The 17,673-nt window shown below is 47.9% G+C and overlaps 1 protein-coding gene across 2 annotated transcripts in view; it reads right to left on the bottom strand.

Moving 5' to 3' along the window:
* The window catches only part of Tead1 (TEA domain transcription factor 1), a 220,993-nt gene that overhangs the window by 128,761 nt on the left and 74,559 nt on the right, over window positions 1-17,673 (bottom strand). For both annotated transcript variants that reach the window (NM_001435800.1, NM_001198589.2), the window contains 1 exon segment: window positions 16,087-16,342. In NM_001435800.1, the coding sequence (NP_001422729.1) occupies window positions 16,087-16,288 (202 nt within the window). In that variant the 5' untranslated portion in view covers window positions 16,289-16,342.

Below are 17,673 nucleotides of genomic sequence, written 5' to 3'. Positions count from 1 at the left end.
AAGTTCCTGGTACCCAAAATCCCGGGATGGAGGCTGGTGGGTAAGTCAGTGTCATCGGTCCAAAGAGGAGGTATGGGAAGGAAGGTCCCACTTGAGGCGCTGCCTAACATGGTCCTGCTTGATTCTGCTTCTCCTGGTGTCGTTACAATCACCACCCACTTACTCTCCAAAGTGTTTCTGTTTGGACTTTAGACAGGACAGCCAGCTTAGGCTGGGGACACACTGGGAACAACATCTGAGCCCTGGGACTAGGATGTCAGAAGGGGACAGCTATGTGGGAGCAGCTGCAAACAAGGCAGCCAGTGTGTCCCCAGAACTGGAACTAGGAAAGGGCCTCACTGGAAGCATCACTTCTCTGAAAGCTGAGGCGGCCAGATCTCTTAGCCTTAAGTTCCAGGGGCAGCTGCTGTGAGCCTGCCCTGCCCTCCCCTCCACCCAGCCCACAGGAGCACATGCAGGCCTACACGTCCTCAGCTCCCAGGCCCCCAGAAAGCCCCAGCCATCTTCACATGAGGGTATCAAATGACTGGGAAGCTACCTTTGATCTGATGCAGAGAAAGGGCAGGCCCTGCGACTCTGACAGGACCCGCCTACCAACCATCTCTGGGTTTTCTCTACAATTTTCAAAACCCTGAGGTTGGATCCAGAACAATGAGTCAAAGAGGGCTTGGGGACTATCTCCTGCCAGCATCTCCACTTAGTGAAGATGGAGCTGCAAAAAGGAAACCACATAGGGAGTCAAACTCCTGGGGAGGCTGGAGCAAGGCACACCCCTCCACCCCAGGCACTGGGTCCAGACAGCTTTGGTGTTAAGAAAGGCTAGGCTCATGGAGGGTTGGGGGAGCCCCTACAGTAGAGCAGGTCAGGGCGTTTACACGCCGAGGCTTATGGGAAAACCATCATGCCTGCATCCCACCTGGCCAGAAGGTATGTCTCAACAGTGAACGTGTTATGCAGCCAGCACAGGACTCCAGGCTCGTCCACCATCATGAACCATCAGATACTTACTAAGACTTTGCATGGCTTAGCTACATGGAGTTGAGACCATGGGTGGCTCTGACAGCCTCCTTAGGGCTCTCTCTCAGTCTTCCTCTCTATATATCAACAATACAATCTCACCCACTTCCAAGATCCTAACCCTAACTGTGTTGATGTCTCAAATCCTTAACTGTACCTGCAGAAAGCCCCACTGCATGGAAACTCCCCAATCCAAATGCACCACTCCTGAGCTGCCCACTGAAGCCTGCTCCTCCTTGCTGCCTACCATTCTCTGCAAATGATAGTCAGCCATGTGGATGAAAGGTCACCATCCTACGACCCCTGCACTGTAAGCTCAAATAACTAGTCTCTGATATAAGACCTAAAGTCCCGGGCTGGAGAGATGGCTCAGTGGTTAAGAGCACTGACTGCTCTTCCAGGGGTCCTGAGTTCAATTCCCAGCAATTCAACACAACCATCTGTAGTGTCAGTCAATGCCTTCTTCTGGTGTATCTGAAGACAGCTACAATGTACTTATATTAAATAAATAGATAAATAACCTAAAAACCCATTCCCACCTTATATCCTGTCCTTGTCACTCCCTTAGCCTCAGTCCTCATGGAAGAGACCCACGAGCAGTGGAGTCTAAAAGTACATCTACGGTATTTCCTCCCAGCCTTGGCTCTCTGGACTTTACCATGCCTCCAGTTCTGTCCTTCTAGATGCATTACATCCTACCTCTACTCTCAATCTGTACACTGCTGACTCCTATGAGCTGGCTCACAAGTCCCTAAGCCAGTGGCCAGTCAGTACTGCAGTCTGGTAAATTACTCTAACCCAAGCTGAACCAGATTACACACACACATACAAAGTCATCTGGGAATGGCCACTCTTGAGAGTGACTCTCAAACCCAGAGTGGATCAAGGGAATGCAGCATGCAAGGGAGCACCTGCACATGTGCACCCACCCATTCCTGTCATGTAAAACTGCCCCAGGCACACAGACGGACACAGCCACCAAAGCTCCACTGCAAGCTTCCTCTCACCAGAAAAAACATCCTGGGCTATCCTCAAAACTTCATCAGAATATCCTTAAATGTGATTTTTTTTTTTAAAGATGAAACTGTAATAAAGGGGATCCTCTCAGGATGCATAGTGAGCTCTCTGCTAACACCTTCCACTCGGTCACGCATGTTTTCAAAGCCTGCAGTGGAGCAGCTGCTGTGCTGAGGACAGAGAATCAGAGAGCGGCCGATTCACAGCATCTGCCCTGGAAGAGTCCTAAGGGATTGGGGACAGACAGACAGGCAGGCAGGCACAGACACATGCGCGTACGCGCGCGCGCACACACACCCCAAAGTGAACTCAACAGTTCCTGGCATAATTTAAGAGAGTCAAGTCTGCCAAGCTCTTTGACAGATGCTTAATGATGTCTTAGAAAGATCCTAGAAATCTAGCCTGAATGACAGGCTTCAGAGACCAAGAGTCTTCCTTAAAAGATTTCTTTTTATTTTATGAATACCTGGGAGTACCTGCATGCATTTGTGCGTGCGCGAGTGTGTGATGTGTGTGTGCTTGTGTGCGTGTGTTTGCGTGTGTTTGCGTGCGTGCGTGCGTGCGTGCGTGCGTGCGTGCGGGCCCACAGGCATATACATAAGTATCAAGTACACACCTGGTGCTGAGGATGCCAAGAGTCAGATCCCCCAGGAACCAGAGCCACAAGCAGTTGTGAGCTAACACGTGGGTGCTAGGAACCCAGGTCCTCTGCACAGGTCACCAGGATTATTAACTGCTCAGCCACCTCCAGTCCTAGATGAAGTATTTATTTTTATAAGGCCTTGAAGTCCAGTAGGAGTTTAGCAAGCAGGAGAGCAGGATCAAGGATGTCCCCAGATCTAGAAAAATTTACTCTCCCTCTTACACTATTCCGTGGATCCAAACCACCAGAGCGGGTAGCAATGTGGTGACACTAGACTCCTGGGACAGCAAAGAGATCAGAATGCTGGCTCTGGACCCAAACTCAAACTGAGCCTCGTGACTTGGCAGGAACGGTAACCAGCTATATAAACCTAGGCAAGGTGGTAGACTTTTCTGAACCGTGCTAATGTGTGAGGCTACTTTAGATGTATGAATGTCCTTATCCAGACATTGCCCACGCCCTCGATCTCTTCTCAGAAAGAAAATGGACAAAACCAGTGAGCTCTCCTAAGAAAGTCACATGGTCTATGTATTATGAAATGATGACAGTAGTCATTTGTAAAGATCCAGAGGCTTAAATGTCAGGTATTGGAATAGTATCAGGCATACTGCACACATGATAATAATAATTAATGTTGTTCTTACTAGTATTGCTATGATTCCTTGTGATAACAGCCGCCCAGTTCAGGTCAGGCCTTAGTAGCATATATTTCTTTCACTTTTCTTTTTTGGTCAAGGCTGATCTCAAACTCAGGTCTGCTTGCCTCTACCTCTGAAGGACCACCACACCCAGCCATAGTAAAATACCTTTCTAAAGGCTCTTATCACTATGCCAGTGTTCAAGCTGCACAAGCTACACAAGAAGCCTCTGCAGCTAGAAACACTCATGGGAAATGTTACAGGGCACCCAGCCACTGAGAATGCTGCCCACACAGTTTACAACCCTAGTAGCCTAAGTCAGATGACTGCATCTTTCATAGTCAACATCTATCTCCACTGTAAGTTGTGTGTTGCTGTAAGACAAAACACAAGCACACATCCCAGTGAGTAATTTGAAAGCTAAATAAACACACAATCTGGTACATAACATTGGGCATGCAGCCTCCCAATACCTTTTTCACAATAGCTACTTGGAGGTATGCAAGTTCTTGACATCGCCATGCATGCCCTAGACCTTACTCAGGAAAGTGGCTATGAAAAGCTAGCTCTCCTAAAGCTGTCATGGAAGCAACTGTGCTTGGAATAGAATCGTTCATCTGGGGACAGCTGCCAGAGCTATCTCAACGCTGCAGTGAACAACTCACAGGTGATAAAGAGGACAGGCAAGAGCAAGTCACAGGGAACACTCAACCTATAAACAGGATAAATGTTACCCGCCACTGGGCTCATCATTAACATCCTACAGAGAAGTCCCTTCTTTAGGATTCTGTGATACTTGCAAAAAGAACAATGGTCTGCAGAAAATTTTCAGGTAATGACTCCTAGGGAGGGAGGGAGGGAGGGAGGGAGGGAGGGAGGGAGGGAGGGAGGGAGGGAGGGAGGGAGGGAGGGAGGGATGCTGCCCCCTCCCCCATTCCTTTCCTCTCCTCCTTTTGAGACAGGGTCTCACTGTGTAGCTCTCACTATCCTAAGACTAACTAGGTAGACAAGGCTGGCCTCGAACTCACAGAGACCAACCTGCTAAGAGTGTACACCTACTCCTGGCAAATGTTTTCAATAAACCTAAAGACTCAGGCACCAGGCTTCATGGCCACACCTTTCAGCAGTTGTTCTAGAAGGCCAAGAGGGAGAGGAAGGACACTGAGACAGGGAGAAAAGTTGAGGAAATAACATCCGGACCGGCTTCAAAGTACAGATTTGACTTTGTTGTTTGCCTGAAGTGGTAGCATTTAGGAAAGGGAAGGAGGGTGGATAGACTCTTAACAGAAGCATCAGGTCAATGAAACCCATCTGCAATGAACTATAATCTAATGAGTGATTAGAGTCAAGTGAGACTTTGCAACACGCCATAAAGTCCCTGAAGCATTTTCAAACGCTAAACGCACCAACTGTGCCCAAAGGCAGGGCAAGAAGATGATTACTTGCCAGGAATCTGTTACAAAGAATAGCATGTCATCAGAAAAACTACTGGCATTTTAAAAAACAGACACTCCCCCAAACACCCCCAGAAAAAAAACAGGTCTACTGTCAAGTACAGGCTGAACAACAGAGAAAATCCTAGCTAGGCAGAGGTCCAACTCACTCTGTCGGCACCCAGCCCCCAGCATCCAAAGAAAAGATATGAATGTTCCCCCAGCCACCCACACCAGCACTGTACCATACACAGGATATGGCTGACTGCTGGTCTGGACAGCTGACTGACGGACCAAGTGGTGGGGCAGCTGTTTAACTCCGCACTCATGCTAAGAACACAATGCTGTCTTCTCCATCCCAGGAGAAGACCTGCAACCCCTCCCCTTGTGCCCAAGCTTGATATCCCAACCACCCCAAGTGAGGGAAGAGATGCTCACTAAACAACACACTCCCACCCTGGGACCCTGCTGTGTCTGCCCAAACCAGGACCCCGGAGACACCTTACCCAAGTGCACCCAGGCATCATGGCTCCCTTTCTATCCGTGCCTCTCATCACAATTGTCTTTAATGAGTAGTTCTTACTTGGAGGAAAAAATAAACTTGATATAATTATCTCTTTTCCTCTAAGTCCAAAAGTAACATATGCTCACTATTTTTAAAAGCCCATTAATACCAAAGCCTATAATAGAAAGGAGCGCTGCAATGCCATTCTCCTCGGCAGCCACTGTGAGTGGTTGTAAATGACTCCAGATTGTTTTGTGATCCCACCCACACGATGCATTTATAATACTTCAAACTCACTAACGCTGAATGATATCAAAGACAGAACCTTTACTTAGTAATCAACAAAGCAGTGCAAGGATTACGTATAAATGGTAATTTACACTTGTTGACAGACTTCAGCATCAATGGAATGGGGTGCAAAAAGATAAACTAAACCACACACTCTCGGGTGAAATGCAAGCTATCACTGTGCAAAGACCTGGGGTTTTAGAAGGGGTTGGCAGAGAAGGGCAATATGGCTGACAGCTCGTACCCTCTTCCTTCTCTCTGAGGCTGCAGAACCCCCTGCCCCTCCCATCACACATAACAAAGGCCCATGAAAGTCTGCTCTCCACACACTCCACTATCTGCCTTTGTAGAAAGTCTGCAAAATGAAAGCTCAGACCAATCTCTCCTTAACAGAGCCAAGCGTCCTGACAGACCCTAGACCAGTTCTGCTGAAAACATGTTCTCACACATGACTGCATTCTCCCCAGACACCACCAAGAAGTAGGGAGGGATACCCCGGTTTTCTTGTCTCCAATCTTCTGATGACAACTGGCCCAAGGAGACCTTCACACGTACTTTATGGTCTGGGATGAGAGGGGAAAAAAAGGAGAAACATGTCTTCTGACCCTAAAATCCCTCCTGCCACTTGATGTTTATTGGGTCTATGCTATTGAAATCTATCAAGTCCTGCTCATAGCTGAGGGGTCACCTACAGTCCCCCAGGAGGGTTACTCAGGTAGCAAATTTACAAATGTGCACTGTGCCTCTTCAGAAGGAAGCAGTTAGTCAACCCAACTCACCACAGAGCGCTGACAGCCCAGATGCTCCTCTTCCTGGTCTCCATGGCCATGGCCCACACTCATATGTCCTGGCTATACCACTCAGGAGCCTGCAATCCTGTCCCCATTCCCAGACCCAACAGGCCTCTAACAGTCTCCACCAGTCATGACTGGCCCCTCGGGTTTCCCAGTTCTCCATCTGCACTACCACACACACTATCTCCTACCCTGATGCAAGGCTATGGGTAGACCCAAGATGTTCAACCAGCCTAATGGCCTCTCTTGAAAAAAAAAATAGCTCTTCACCTTACACAGAATTTAATTCAAAACAGATTGCACAATGTGGTTTGAAACATGACACTTTCAGAGTAACAGAACAGAGAAACTCTTGGCTAGGCACAGAGCGTGACGGCAGAAAGCAAGGCTAACCCCACAGACGGTGTGAAAACTAAGCTTCTACTTTTTTGTTATAAGTTTTACCCAACTGAGCATGGTGGCACACACATTTAGTCTCAGTACTTGGGAGGAAGAGGCAAAGAATCAGGAGTTCAAGGCCAGCCTCAGGCCGGATCCTGTCTCAAACACCCCACTCAAGTTTCACTCACCTGGAAGTTCTTGTTTGGTTGGATTGGTGCTCACCCCTCCCACCCCAATGTAAAAAAGACAGCAACCAAACTACAATATGGAGAAAATACTTGTAAACCATGAAGCCCTACAAAGCCCTGTCTCTAGAAGATTCTCCAAATGTCTGGTTGTAAGAGAAAAAACACCAGAAACGACGTTACCAACCAGGAGCATCCATAACCTGAATGAACACAGGGAAAAGGCAGTCAACTTCCGAGGTCACTCGGAAATGCAAATAAGGAACACAGGAGCTCCTGACCCCACACTGTTTACAATGTAGAAGATTTAACAGTAGAGCCAGGGCATACCTTCAACCCCACACACTTTTAATCCCAGCACTTGTGAGGAGACAGAGGAAAGTGAATCCCAGTTCTGAGCTCATGACCAGACTGGCCTAGAGAGTGAGCTCCCAGACAGCCAGGGCTACACAGAAAAACCCTGTCTTGAAATAAAAGATACAGGACGAATGGTGGTGAGGGATACAGAGAATACAGACGAGAACCTGTGACAGTGCAGCCATCCTGGAAAACAGCAGAGCTCCACATCCTCTGCCCCAGCTATTTACCCTTCAGAAAGAAATCTGCCCCACATGCTCAAATAAAAAACCCAAAACAAATGTCCATAGAGGAGGAGGAGAGGTGGTAAAAGGCTAGTCAACCGAAGAGGCCCTCCAACATATGTTTACCCATCTGAACCTAAGATGGGGAGATGGGTTTGGTGGCTAAGAATGTAACTGTGCAAGCACGAAATCCCAGCACCCATGTAAAACTCAAGGCACAGCAGCACACACACCTGTTGACTGTGGTGCAGGGGACAGAGACAAGAGCATCTTTAGGGCTCGCTAGTTATAAAGGTAGATCTAGATTCCTCAGGGGGACATTGTCTTAGGGGAATAAAGCAGAGAGCAATTAAAAAAATGCTTGATGTTACCTGGCTTTTAAATGTGTGTACATAAGTGCACATGCCCACAGGTACATGCATATCACACCACATACACAAACACACAGAGGTTAAATGGCTTGTTGCTCACACACACCAGAGGATGCTTCTTAATGATAAAAGGGCATATGAACATACAGATGGATCATCTTCCCTAAATGACTAGATGGGGTGAAGTAGAAAAACACTACTGTAAAAGACAGTGCAGAGCACAGTCAATTCTACTAATAAAAAAAAGCTTAAAATGATAACATCTAAGAAGTGGTGGGCAGATTGGTGGTTGTCGGAAGACAGAGATGGATAAGGAAAGGGTAGGACAGAGCATAGCAAGGTCAATAAGGAGCAACCCAGGACTCCTTGTGGTGCTGGAACTACTCTGTACTCTGACTGACAGAACAGGAAAGACACTATATACAACCCAACATGCCTAAATGCATGTGCACACGCATGCACATAAACATTCACTCATGTGCTTGCACACACACACTGCTGGGAAAATCTAAGTAAGCTCAATGGGTTATACTGATGTAACATCCTGGCTGTGGTATCACAATTGTGCAAAAGCTAACCACTGGGGGAAATGGGCAAAGTACACACAAAGGAACCCGTTGTGTATTATTTCTTACAATTGCATGTGGATCTATAATTATCTCAATAAAATTTTCAATAAAGAAAGAAAGTACTAGCCTCCAACTTCCCTTGGGCCCGTCATGGTTCGGCCAGCAATTCTGCTCACCCTGTCTGTCTAGGTCCCATTCTCCCACAGCTGTAATAGGCCTGCTTCATTTCTCCACAGCCTATGGGCCAGCTCAGCCATGTGGCCTTAATCACTGTCAGCCCTCAAGTCCTCTCCCCTCCATTGTGCCTGGAAACAGAAGAAACCCTACCCTTTAAAGTTCCTTCTGGCTTTTGCTCCATCAAAAATGCCCTTAATTCACAAACTCCTTTCCCCAGCTCACCAAGTGGCCAAACCTGTCCCTGCCCTAAAAGTTAAGTCTTCTCTTAACTTGAAAGCCACCCAAAGTATCATGTCTCTTCCCACCTGTGGTCAAAGATCACTACCTCACTGCACTTCAGAGCCTGGTGGGAAAAAAGCAGACTGAATGGAAAAAGTCAACTCAGTTAGAAACATGAGGTCAGGAGCCCCTGTGCTCCCCTGGCTCTTTTACCACCTTGCAAGACTAAAGTGCTGCCCAGCCCTGGGGTTCTCAAAGTGTGATCACCACCTAACACACCCAAATGCTCGGAGCTCAAGGACACTCTGAGCACTTGTCCTGTCCCCTCTCCCCCTCTCAGCTCCTCAGGCTTCTGCTCCTGGTAATCAAGCAGAGAGGAACCAAGGGCCTAGTCCTTTATTTCTAAAGGGGCACACTGGTGTGCTTCTCAGCATGCATCCTAGCCTGAGCTCTAAACCTGCGTTCCCAACACCCCGAAGGGCAAGCCCCACTGACAGATACCTGGGACAACCACATGACGCAAGGCACTTCCTTTCCACCCTCTCCCAAACCTGCCTCTCCTGTCTCCACTCCCCACGTCATTTCATAGTCCACCTACCTCCCCACCACCCAGGGGTACAACCCCAGCATAAACCTAGGCTTTCACAAGCCACCTAGGAAACACAAACCATCCCCAAGCCATACTCCAGCATCAGTGCCAATGCCAAGGAAGATTGCAAGAGCCACTGAACTCATCTTTGCCTGCAGGTTTGGTGTTGTAACACACGGACTGAGCTGTTACCTTTCCTGAACCACTGCAGAGGTTTTCACTGGGAATGAGCACCAGACATCTTGGTATGGTGTGCGTGCCCTCCACCACACAGTACCAAGTTACACAGCAGCATCTCTAGCAGGTGCCCAGGTGGCCAACTCATTTCCCTGCTCAGAATTGTGCCTTTTCATGGTAAGGAGCCCACCCCTTCATCCCACCATTCTGAATTAAGGCTCCACAAGTCATGTGATGTCTCCTGCCAACATCTAGGGCTATACCACTCTGAATGAAGCTAATTTGTGTGGTCATCTACCACAACTTTGACTATCTACAAACATGCCTTCACCATCTCTGGCCAGAAGAGGTCTATAATCCAAAGAAAACCATTAAATGGTTCTTTTCCCAAAATTCAAAGTTAGAGCAGAAAACTGCCTATCTCTCATTCTCACTTGCCCTCTCACCCACTCTCAAATATACATACAGAAATTCCTGATCATTTTCGCTCCCTCCCTCCCCAACTCTACCCTCCAACACTAAACTGTGTATCCCTAGAACAAATATACTTCCACTGCACACTTATTGTGATTGACTAGCCTGGTTGGAAATGTCTACCTCACAGCTCCTTTGCTGTGTGACCTTGAAAAAAATAATTTGACCTCGATGGTGATCGCAAGCTTCCTCATAGAATTCATTTGTCACTGGGTTGTTAGGAAGACTAAGCAAGACAATGCCATTCTAAGGCAAATCAAACAGGTCATCGGTTTTCCTTACTCCCTATATGTTGCCCCACTCATGTTCAGAGTGTACTGCAGCCCTCAGCCAGTGATTTCTACATCTGAATCTTCTAAATCCTGGTTGTCCATTGTCATGGCAAAGACATTAAGAGGTAGAAGTTGAGAATGACTTAGCATTTTTTTTCCCTTTTCCTCCCTCATGACCCATTCCTAAGCCACACACCTTGGGAATAAATTTCTGCCCGCCTGCCCCCAACCCCTCCCCATTATTTCCCAATCGAAATACTAATGACACTGGCTAGTCTCACAGGAACCAGGCTGGGTCAAAATCCCCTATTACTCATCTAGAACTCACCCTGGCTTCCTCCCCTCTGTCCCTATTCGAATCATAATTCCTTCCTAATACTTTCATGAAGAATTGCCCACACTAGCTGCAAAGACAAAAACAAAAACAAAACAAAACAAAACAAAACCAGGAGCTCCTCTGCCCTGATATATGCAACAAAATAAGCAAATGCTTCTCTCTTCTCTTCCCCTTTCCCAGCATTTCTTCCCACAGAAGAAGTTCTCAGAGCACAAGAACCAAGCACTGACCCTACAGCAAAGCATGCAAGAAACACAGAGTTGCGGCTTCCTGCTTGTTCCAGGGTAAAGATAAGCTTTAGTCTAACCGCTCAGCCAGAAACAACAGGTCAAAAAGGTGAAAGACGCCATTGGACGCCCAGATGAGGAACTAGCAAGAGTATGCTCAACTCAGGCCCCAAGAGACACTTTAAGGACCAGCAACTGTGGTTCACTGGTGTCATTCACCAGACTCTGAGAGCTCCACAGACTTAGCCTCCTCCTCACCCCAAAATGAACCATGAGAGAGAGCAGCTTTCCTGTGGAAGCACACAGTTGTTTCTCCTCAATGGTTCTTAGTGCTGGGCAGCCCCTGGACTCTAACAGCATCCTCCCGCTGCCGCCAAGCTGTTTGACTGACACATAGTTGCAAGCCTCTCCCGCTGATTCCCTGATTCACTAAGCAAGCCCCTTCCTCTTGAAACCAGGCCAGCAGGCAAGCCATACGTAGCCTGTGCATGACTGTCAAGGCACAGGTCAGCAATGGGGCAGAGGCATACATACATCTTACCCATCCTCCTGAACAGCTTTCTCTCTAGGACTGACCAGTAGTAGGTCTAGTATCCCAGTAAGAAACAATGGCTTTTCCCCAACCCCAACCCCAACCATAGATCACTTGACAGAATCCTTGTCTTGCAATCATGAGATCCTAGGTTCACCCCCAGCAAAACAGAAAAAATAACCAAACATACAACTAGAGGTGAGGGTTCCCTGCTTCCCACCCAGCTATTCTCAAGAAGAAGAGTACAGGCATCTGCTCACAGGAAAAAGCTTACCAATGGCTGTGCCCAGTCAGCCTGCAACGACCTAGGACACTAGAACCTTCCAGACATCTTCCTGGCCAGCTCCAGGGCCAGCCTTGTGATCTGGACCCTCCCTGCTGTGTTCTCTTCCTGCCAGCAGCAGGCCAGGTGTCCTGGACTTTGGTAGCCAAGAACAGGCTTCAAAAGGCTAAGTGGAAGGTGACCATCTTCAAAGCGTCCTCAGACTTCCCAGAAATCTCTGGCACCCAGCCCTGACCTCAGGTCAGATGCCGGCAAATGAACTTGTGACAGCTCCATGAGGGCAGGGACTCTGACTGTGTGTCTCGTTCCCAGCCCTCATCCTGGCCACCCCAGCATGAGGCTGGCGTACAGCTCATGCTCAACAGCAATGGCCTCTACCAAGGAAAGACAGAAAGCAAAGTAGGGGTAGCCCAGGCTCTGGAGCTAGACAGGCCTGGATCTTGATCTTCCAGCTATCTTAGTTAGCTTCAGACTATGCTGTCCCTCTCACCCAACCCTTCACCACAACACCTCAGAGAGCTCTTAGGAATGTCAGCTGGAAATAACACACTAGTCAGCAAAGGCAGAAACCTCCACTCTGTTTTCAGTTCACAAACACTTATTTAGCACTCAACTGTACACAAGGTGCTGTTCAAGCATCGTAGGCAGTCCCTCATCACAATGGTCCCACATCACAATGGTTCCTCATCACAATGATCCCACATCACAATGGTCCCACATCACAATGATCCCACATCACAATGGTCCCACATCACAATGGTTCCGGTTAACGTCTGTGACACTCCTCTGAAGTTGGGTCTATTTAGCACTCTCTTTTGCAGTTTCAGGCTTCGAAGCACAAGAGAATTAAGGCCCCTTGCCTGAAGCCTGAGACCTAAAAGTGCTGGGCCAGGATTCATATTACTTACACAGTCTAAACTGCTAAGGTGCTGTACCTGCCTGCCTCTAGGGCAGACAATCACTGCAGCCTGACCTGTCCCAACCCTTGAAGGACTCCAAGGACATGTGACCACACTGTCTGACTGTGTCTTCAGTTACAGAGGGAACAGATGAAGTATTCCGGTGGATCGCTTTTTTTTTTTTATTCGTTTTTTTTTTTGGGGGGGGGGGGGGGGAGTCTTGTTTTCAACTGTGGTGTCCAATTTCAGAGAAGCATATTCACTAAAAACTTCCCTCCTATCCCATCCTTCCTCTCTACCTCCCAAAAAAAGAAACACACAACTATGCAAAACTGAGCTAAGAAATGAAAGAGAAAAGACGAAGGCCTGTGCACCTTAAGAGCAAAGTCAGAGGCAGCAACCGAGAGCAGGCACTGTAGGGAGCACAGAAAAGGTCTAGACACACAGAAGCAGGCGGGCGGCTACACAGCCTCAGCTGCCCAACATCCAAGGTAACAGAAAATTAAGTCATTTCTCTTCCAAGGGACGAAAGCTTATCATAAAGAACTCTCCATTTACTATCCTGCCAACCACGATGGAAATCTCATTACCAAAATAAATCACTTGACCTTGCCTCTTGCGGTGTTTCAGAGCTAGTGACATCACAGAGAGCTCCGTAAATGCTCAGAAATGGAGGGATGAAATCCTCAAGCAACACATGCCAGGCGTTTTCACTTGGATATGACTTTGACTGACTTCACATTGCATTCATTTCCAAAGGTCTTAGAGAAAAGGAATGCTCTAGGGACTGCTGACTCCTGGTCTAGCCATGTCCAGATTCATGTGTGTGATGATAGCAGAAGCTTGATCAGAAAGGGTAACCCTGGCCTTACAATGGCTCACATGTCTCTGTCCCCAACTGGCTGAGATAGCACTGTGGAGAGTTAACTTATCTCAAAAGTCCCTGACAAGATTAAAGCAGATCCAGTCTCCAACAGGGAGACAAGAGGAGTGTTCCTCCCTGGAGAGATGGAGATATTGAAAGGCCAGTGCAGAAAATCCATCTCTTCCTGATGAGGGAACAGGTTGTGTACTCTCTTGCCCTGTGAAAACCCACAACTGTACTAGACTCTTTCTCCCTAGTGAATTGTGATTTCTGAGACTGCCTGCTCAAAAAAACGGTTGCCTCATTTTAAATCTGGCTGGCCACCAACACAGACAGTAACCGGATAGTGTTGACTTAAGGAAAAAGACACCCAAACTCAAAAACAGATACAACTGGAGAGTACTAGGAACTGAGTTACCTTGGTCCTAGAGACATGTCCCACAGCCAACACCAAACTTACCAATGTCCAATCACCCTGCTGAATTCCATACCCCAAACCACAATAACCAATATGGCAAGTCCCCAAGGACCCATGGTCATCATTTATTTGATCATTTTTCCCAGAAGCCCTAGACTGACACCAAGCACAAAAGCGATCAAGTTAATTGTTGACAGAACAACTCCAATCTGAAGCTTCCCGTGATTCAGTTGCCAGCAAGAGATCCTAACAACCATTTCCACATAAAAAGTTTACAACTGAGCTATAGGCAAGGTGAGCAACTATTCACAAAGGAAAATAGAGGGGGGGGGGGGGACAATTTCCTGAGGAGATATGATCTCACTGGATAGCTTAAGCTGGCTCTAATTCCCACCTTCCTCCTGCCACACACTCCTGAGTGTTGGGACTGAGTGTTGTACACTACCAAGTCTGCCTTACGCCATCAACTTAGATTAAAACAATTCCTGAGCAAACAAGTGGGAGCCTCACCAAAGCTACACTTCAGCACAGCTAACAACCCCATCTTCAAATCATCTTCAAACAAAAGCTGAGGAAGGGGAAGCAGGGAAGAAAGAATGCAGGACACCTGAGGCCTGGAAACTATCCACCTGCAGCCACTGAGCGGTTTGGGTCCGACTTCTCTACCCTAGATAAAAAGAGGATTCTCTGGCTGCTCACAAGAGCATTAAAACAAATGCCACAAGTCTGGGTTCTCACTCCCGGGTGCATGACAGGCTGAGCGGCTCAGTGCCACAGAAAGCAAAAGTGTCTTTGTTTCCATTACATCATCCGTGGTGAAAGGGGAGGGCAGGCGGGGCACAGCTGGTGGCAGCTGTACTACCATCTGCTCTCCCCTCAGAAGCCTTTGCTGGTCTGAGCACAGCCTCCTTGGGCTCCTGACAGAGACACCCAGGGTTAAAGGTACAACACCCTATAACAGAAATAGTGGGAATTACTGAGAAATAAATCACTCCTCTGTTGAGTTAAGAGCCACAGGTAGTGGATGAGCCGGTGTTCTTGGAATTTATGCTGGCTACATCTCTTTAGACTTGGTGACAACACAAACTCTGTCAACTCAATTAGACAAGCACTATGTACAAGCAACCACCTGCCATCTGCTTCCCTGAAGGTAGATAGCCAAAAAACCGCAGGTCTGCAGCGGGGAGCACTCTGGAAAGGAAAAGAATACCCCAACTCTGTGCAGGTAAGTTTTATACTAGCTAGGGCGTGGACCTTCACTGTTGGCATCTAGAGACATTTGGTTAGCTGGGCTTGCCTTCCTTACCCTCACACAGTTTCCCTCAGAACCTACTCAGAGGACAGTCATTGAGGGAGGGGAAGCTGGGCACATGCATTTGGAGATTGTGGGAAAGACAGACGGAACAGGACAGGACACACAACAACACCTCAACTAGCCATTCAACTGCAGGTTGGAAGAATGGAAACAGGCCAATCAAGCTCGTGTGTGTGTGTGTGTGTGTGTGTGTGTGTGTGTGTGTGTGTGTGTGTGTGTGTGTGTGTTTTATGAGGCCAGTAAGGATTGTTCCTATACTGGGGAATTTCAGTATTTTTACAGGGGCGTAATGTTGACACAGGGTCTCGTGTAGCCTAGGCTAGCCAAAGCTCTCCATGTAGTAGAGGAAGACTTTGGTCAACCTACCTCCGCTTCCTGAGTGCTGGAATTACATCGAGCACTGCCATGCCTAGTTTCCCGTGTACTGTGGATTAAACCTAGAGACTTGTGCTGCTAGGCACAAGCTGAGCCACGTCCCCAGCCAATAAAAAGAATAGATTTCAAGTACAAATCTAAATCACAGGATCTTCCTGCAAGAGTGGGAAGGACTCCAGAGACTTGGTCCAACTCCTGACGCCAGCCACGGAGGGCTAAATGAGCATGCGCTCTTGAGATAAAGGGAGCATGCTGAAGAACTTGTTCTCTCCTGCATCTGTACCACCGTGGGCACCTAAACCTTGACAGCATCAGCCAGAAGGCCTGTCAAGCATGAAGAGAAAACCCCAAGGGATGGTATACCACGATCCTCTCCATGGTGGAGTCCTGGTCTCTGGGATAGCCAAATGTCATTCTACAAAGATCATCCGAGCCGGCTTCAGAGAACATCCCCTCCCGCTGCGGCAGGTTGGAGGCCCTGAAAGGAATGTTCCAGGCCACTTACCATACATTTTGCCTTCGTCTGATAAGATGATTTTCCTCCTCCCACAGGGCGGATAGATAGCCAGGGCCTCCTGGAAACTCTGCTCAATGTCCGGACTCCAGACCCCCTCTGCGTCGTTGTCAATCGGCTTGTCTGCCGAGTCACTCATCCTCTCCATGTTGTCGGCAGGGCTCTCGCTGCCGCTCCAGCTGCTCGGCTCAATCTTGGCGGTTGGATTTTCCAAGCCGAAGCCTGGAGCCTTTTCAAGAAAGCAAACCTAGAAGAGATCATAAAGTCCTGTGAGGCTGAGGTAGCTATCAACATTACAACTACAAGCTGCACTATGGGTTCTCGGGTCATAGGTAGTGTTATGTGGGCAATAATTCCTGGAGGAGACTATGGAATTCTGAGATCCCAGATGATTTTGTTCACTGTGTGCCCTGTTAAGTACCCTACAAAGACACTAATGGCTGACTGCAGCTGGGTAATCTTCCTGGATGAGGGAAAACTCTCAGCAATGATGGCACTCACTCAGAGCTACCCATCAGCAAGACTCACCTGAAAACCTGTTACTAAGTGCTCACACCGACAAACAGACCTGTGCTCAAGGACAGCCAAGTCCCCCTGGCAGAACAAGTTTATAAGAAATTAAAAGATGTCAGACTCACTCTAGAAACTGACAACTTGGGTGAAATGTCAAGCCATCTCAATAATGGCCGTCGAGATGCAGGAGACAGAAGAAATGAGAGCACTTCAGTGCGGCAGACTTTGTCCTACGGAGGTGCAATGCCAGCTGACCTAGACCTAGGCATCTGTCTTTGTGGAACCTATCCTGTGGAGGCAGGTCACAACGTTATCCCTGCAGGAAACAGAGACCAGTCCCGTCCTCTCCTATACCTGCCACTCTTGTGGGAAGGTCCCGTCCCCATGGGGCAGCAGCGCCCTGTAGCACACTCTGAACATGGAACCTGTGGAGCAATCTTTCCTTAAGTTTCAGGGCAATGAAGATAACTGAACCAGAAGAAATCTTTCCAAGACGTAGATGAATTCCCCTTCAATTATACATGCCCCTCCAGCCACAGGGGGATAAGCTTTCTAAACAAAAGTCACACTGGCTTGACACCAACCTGAAAATGATCAAATCCAGGACTCCCGCTGGCTGCACACTAACATATCAATATTGCTTTGTGAAAACCACATCAGATCATTAATGCAAGTGACTCCCCAAAAGAAGGAATAAGAAATGAACTGCAGTGTGCTGAGCAGGGAAGGTCTCGTGTGACCACTGCTGCTCCCTCCCTTACATCCCTGAAGTATTTCAACACAAGAAACCGGAGGAAAGCATGGCCATGTTCCTGTCAGCTGAGCAAAACTGAGTTTCTTCCCTGACTCTACTAACTGCACCCGATCACCTGCTACCCCAATCCCAGGGACAGAAACTCTCAATATTGTGAAATCTGTGCTCTAACTGATGGCTGGTTTTGGACTCCTCACCTTGACTTTCTCAACTTGGCAGCATTTGCACATTAAAAAAATTAGCGTGCTTCCTTTCAACTGTTACCGCCAAGCCATCATTCAGAGAACATGTCAGCAAGATACATACTGACA

This window comes from Rattus norvegicus, chromosome 1, assembly GCF_021556685.1.
Source record: "Rattus norvegicus strain SHRSP/BbbUtx chromosome 1, alternate assembly SHRSP_T2T, whole genome shotgun sequence".
Classification (NCBI taxonomy): Eukaryota; Metazoa; Chordata; class Mammalia; order Rodentia; family Muridae; genus Rattus; species Rattus norvegicus.
This window is presented reverse-complemented; position numbering and strand designations above follow the sequence as displayed.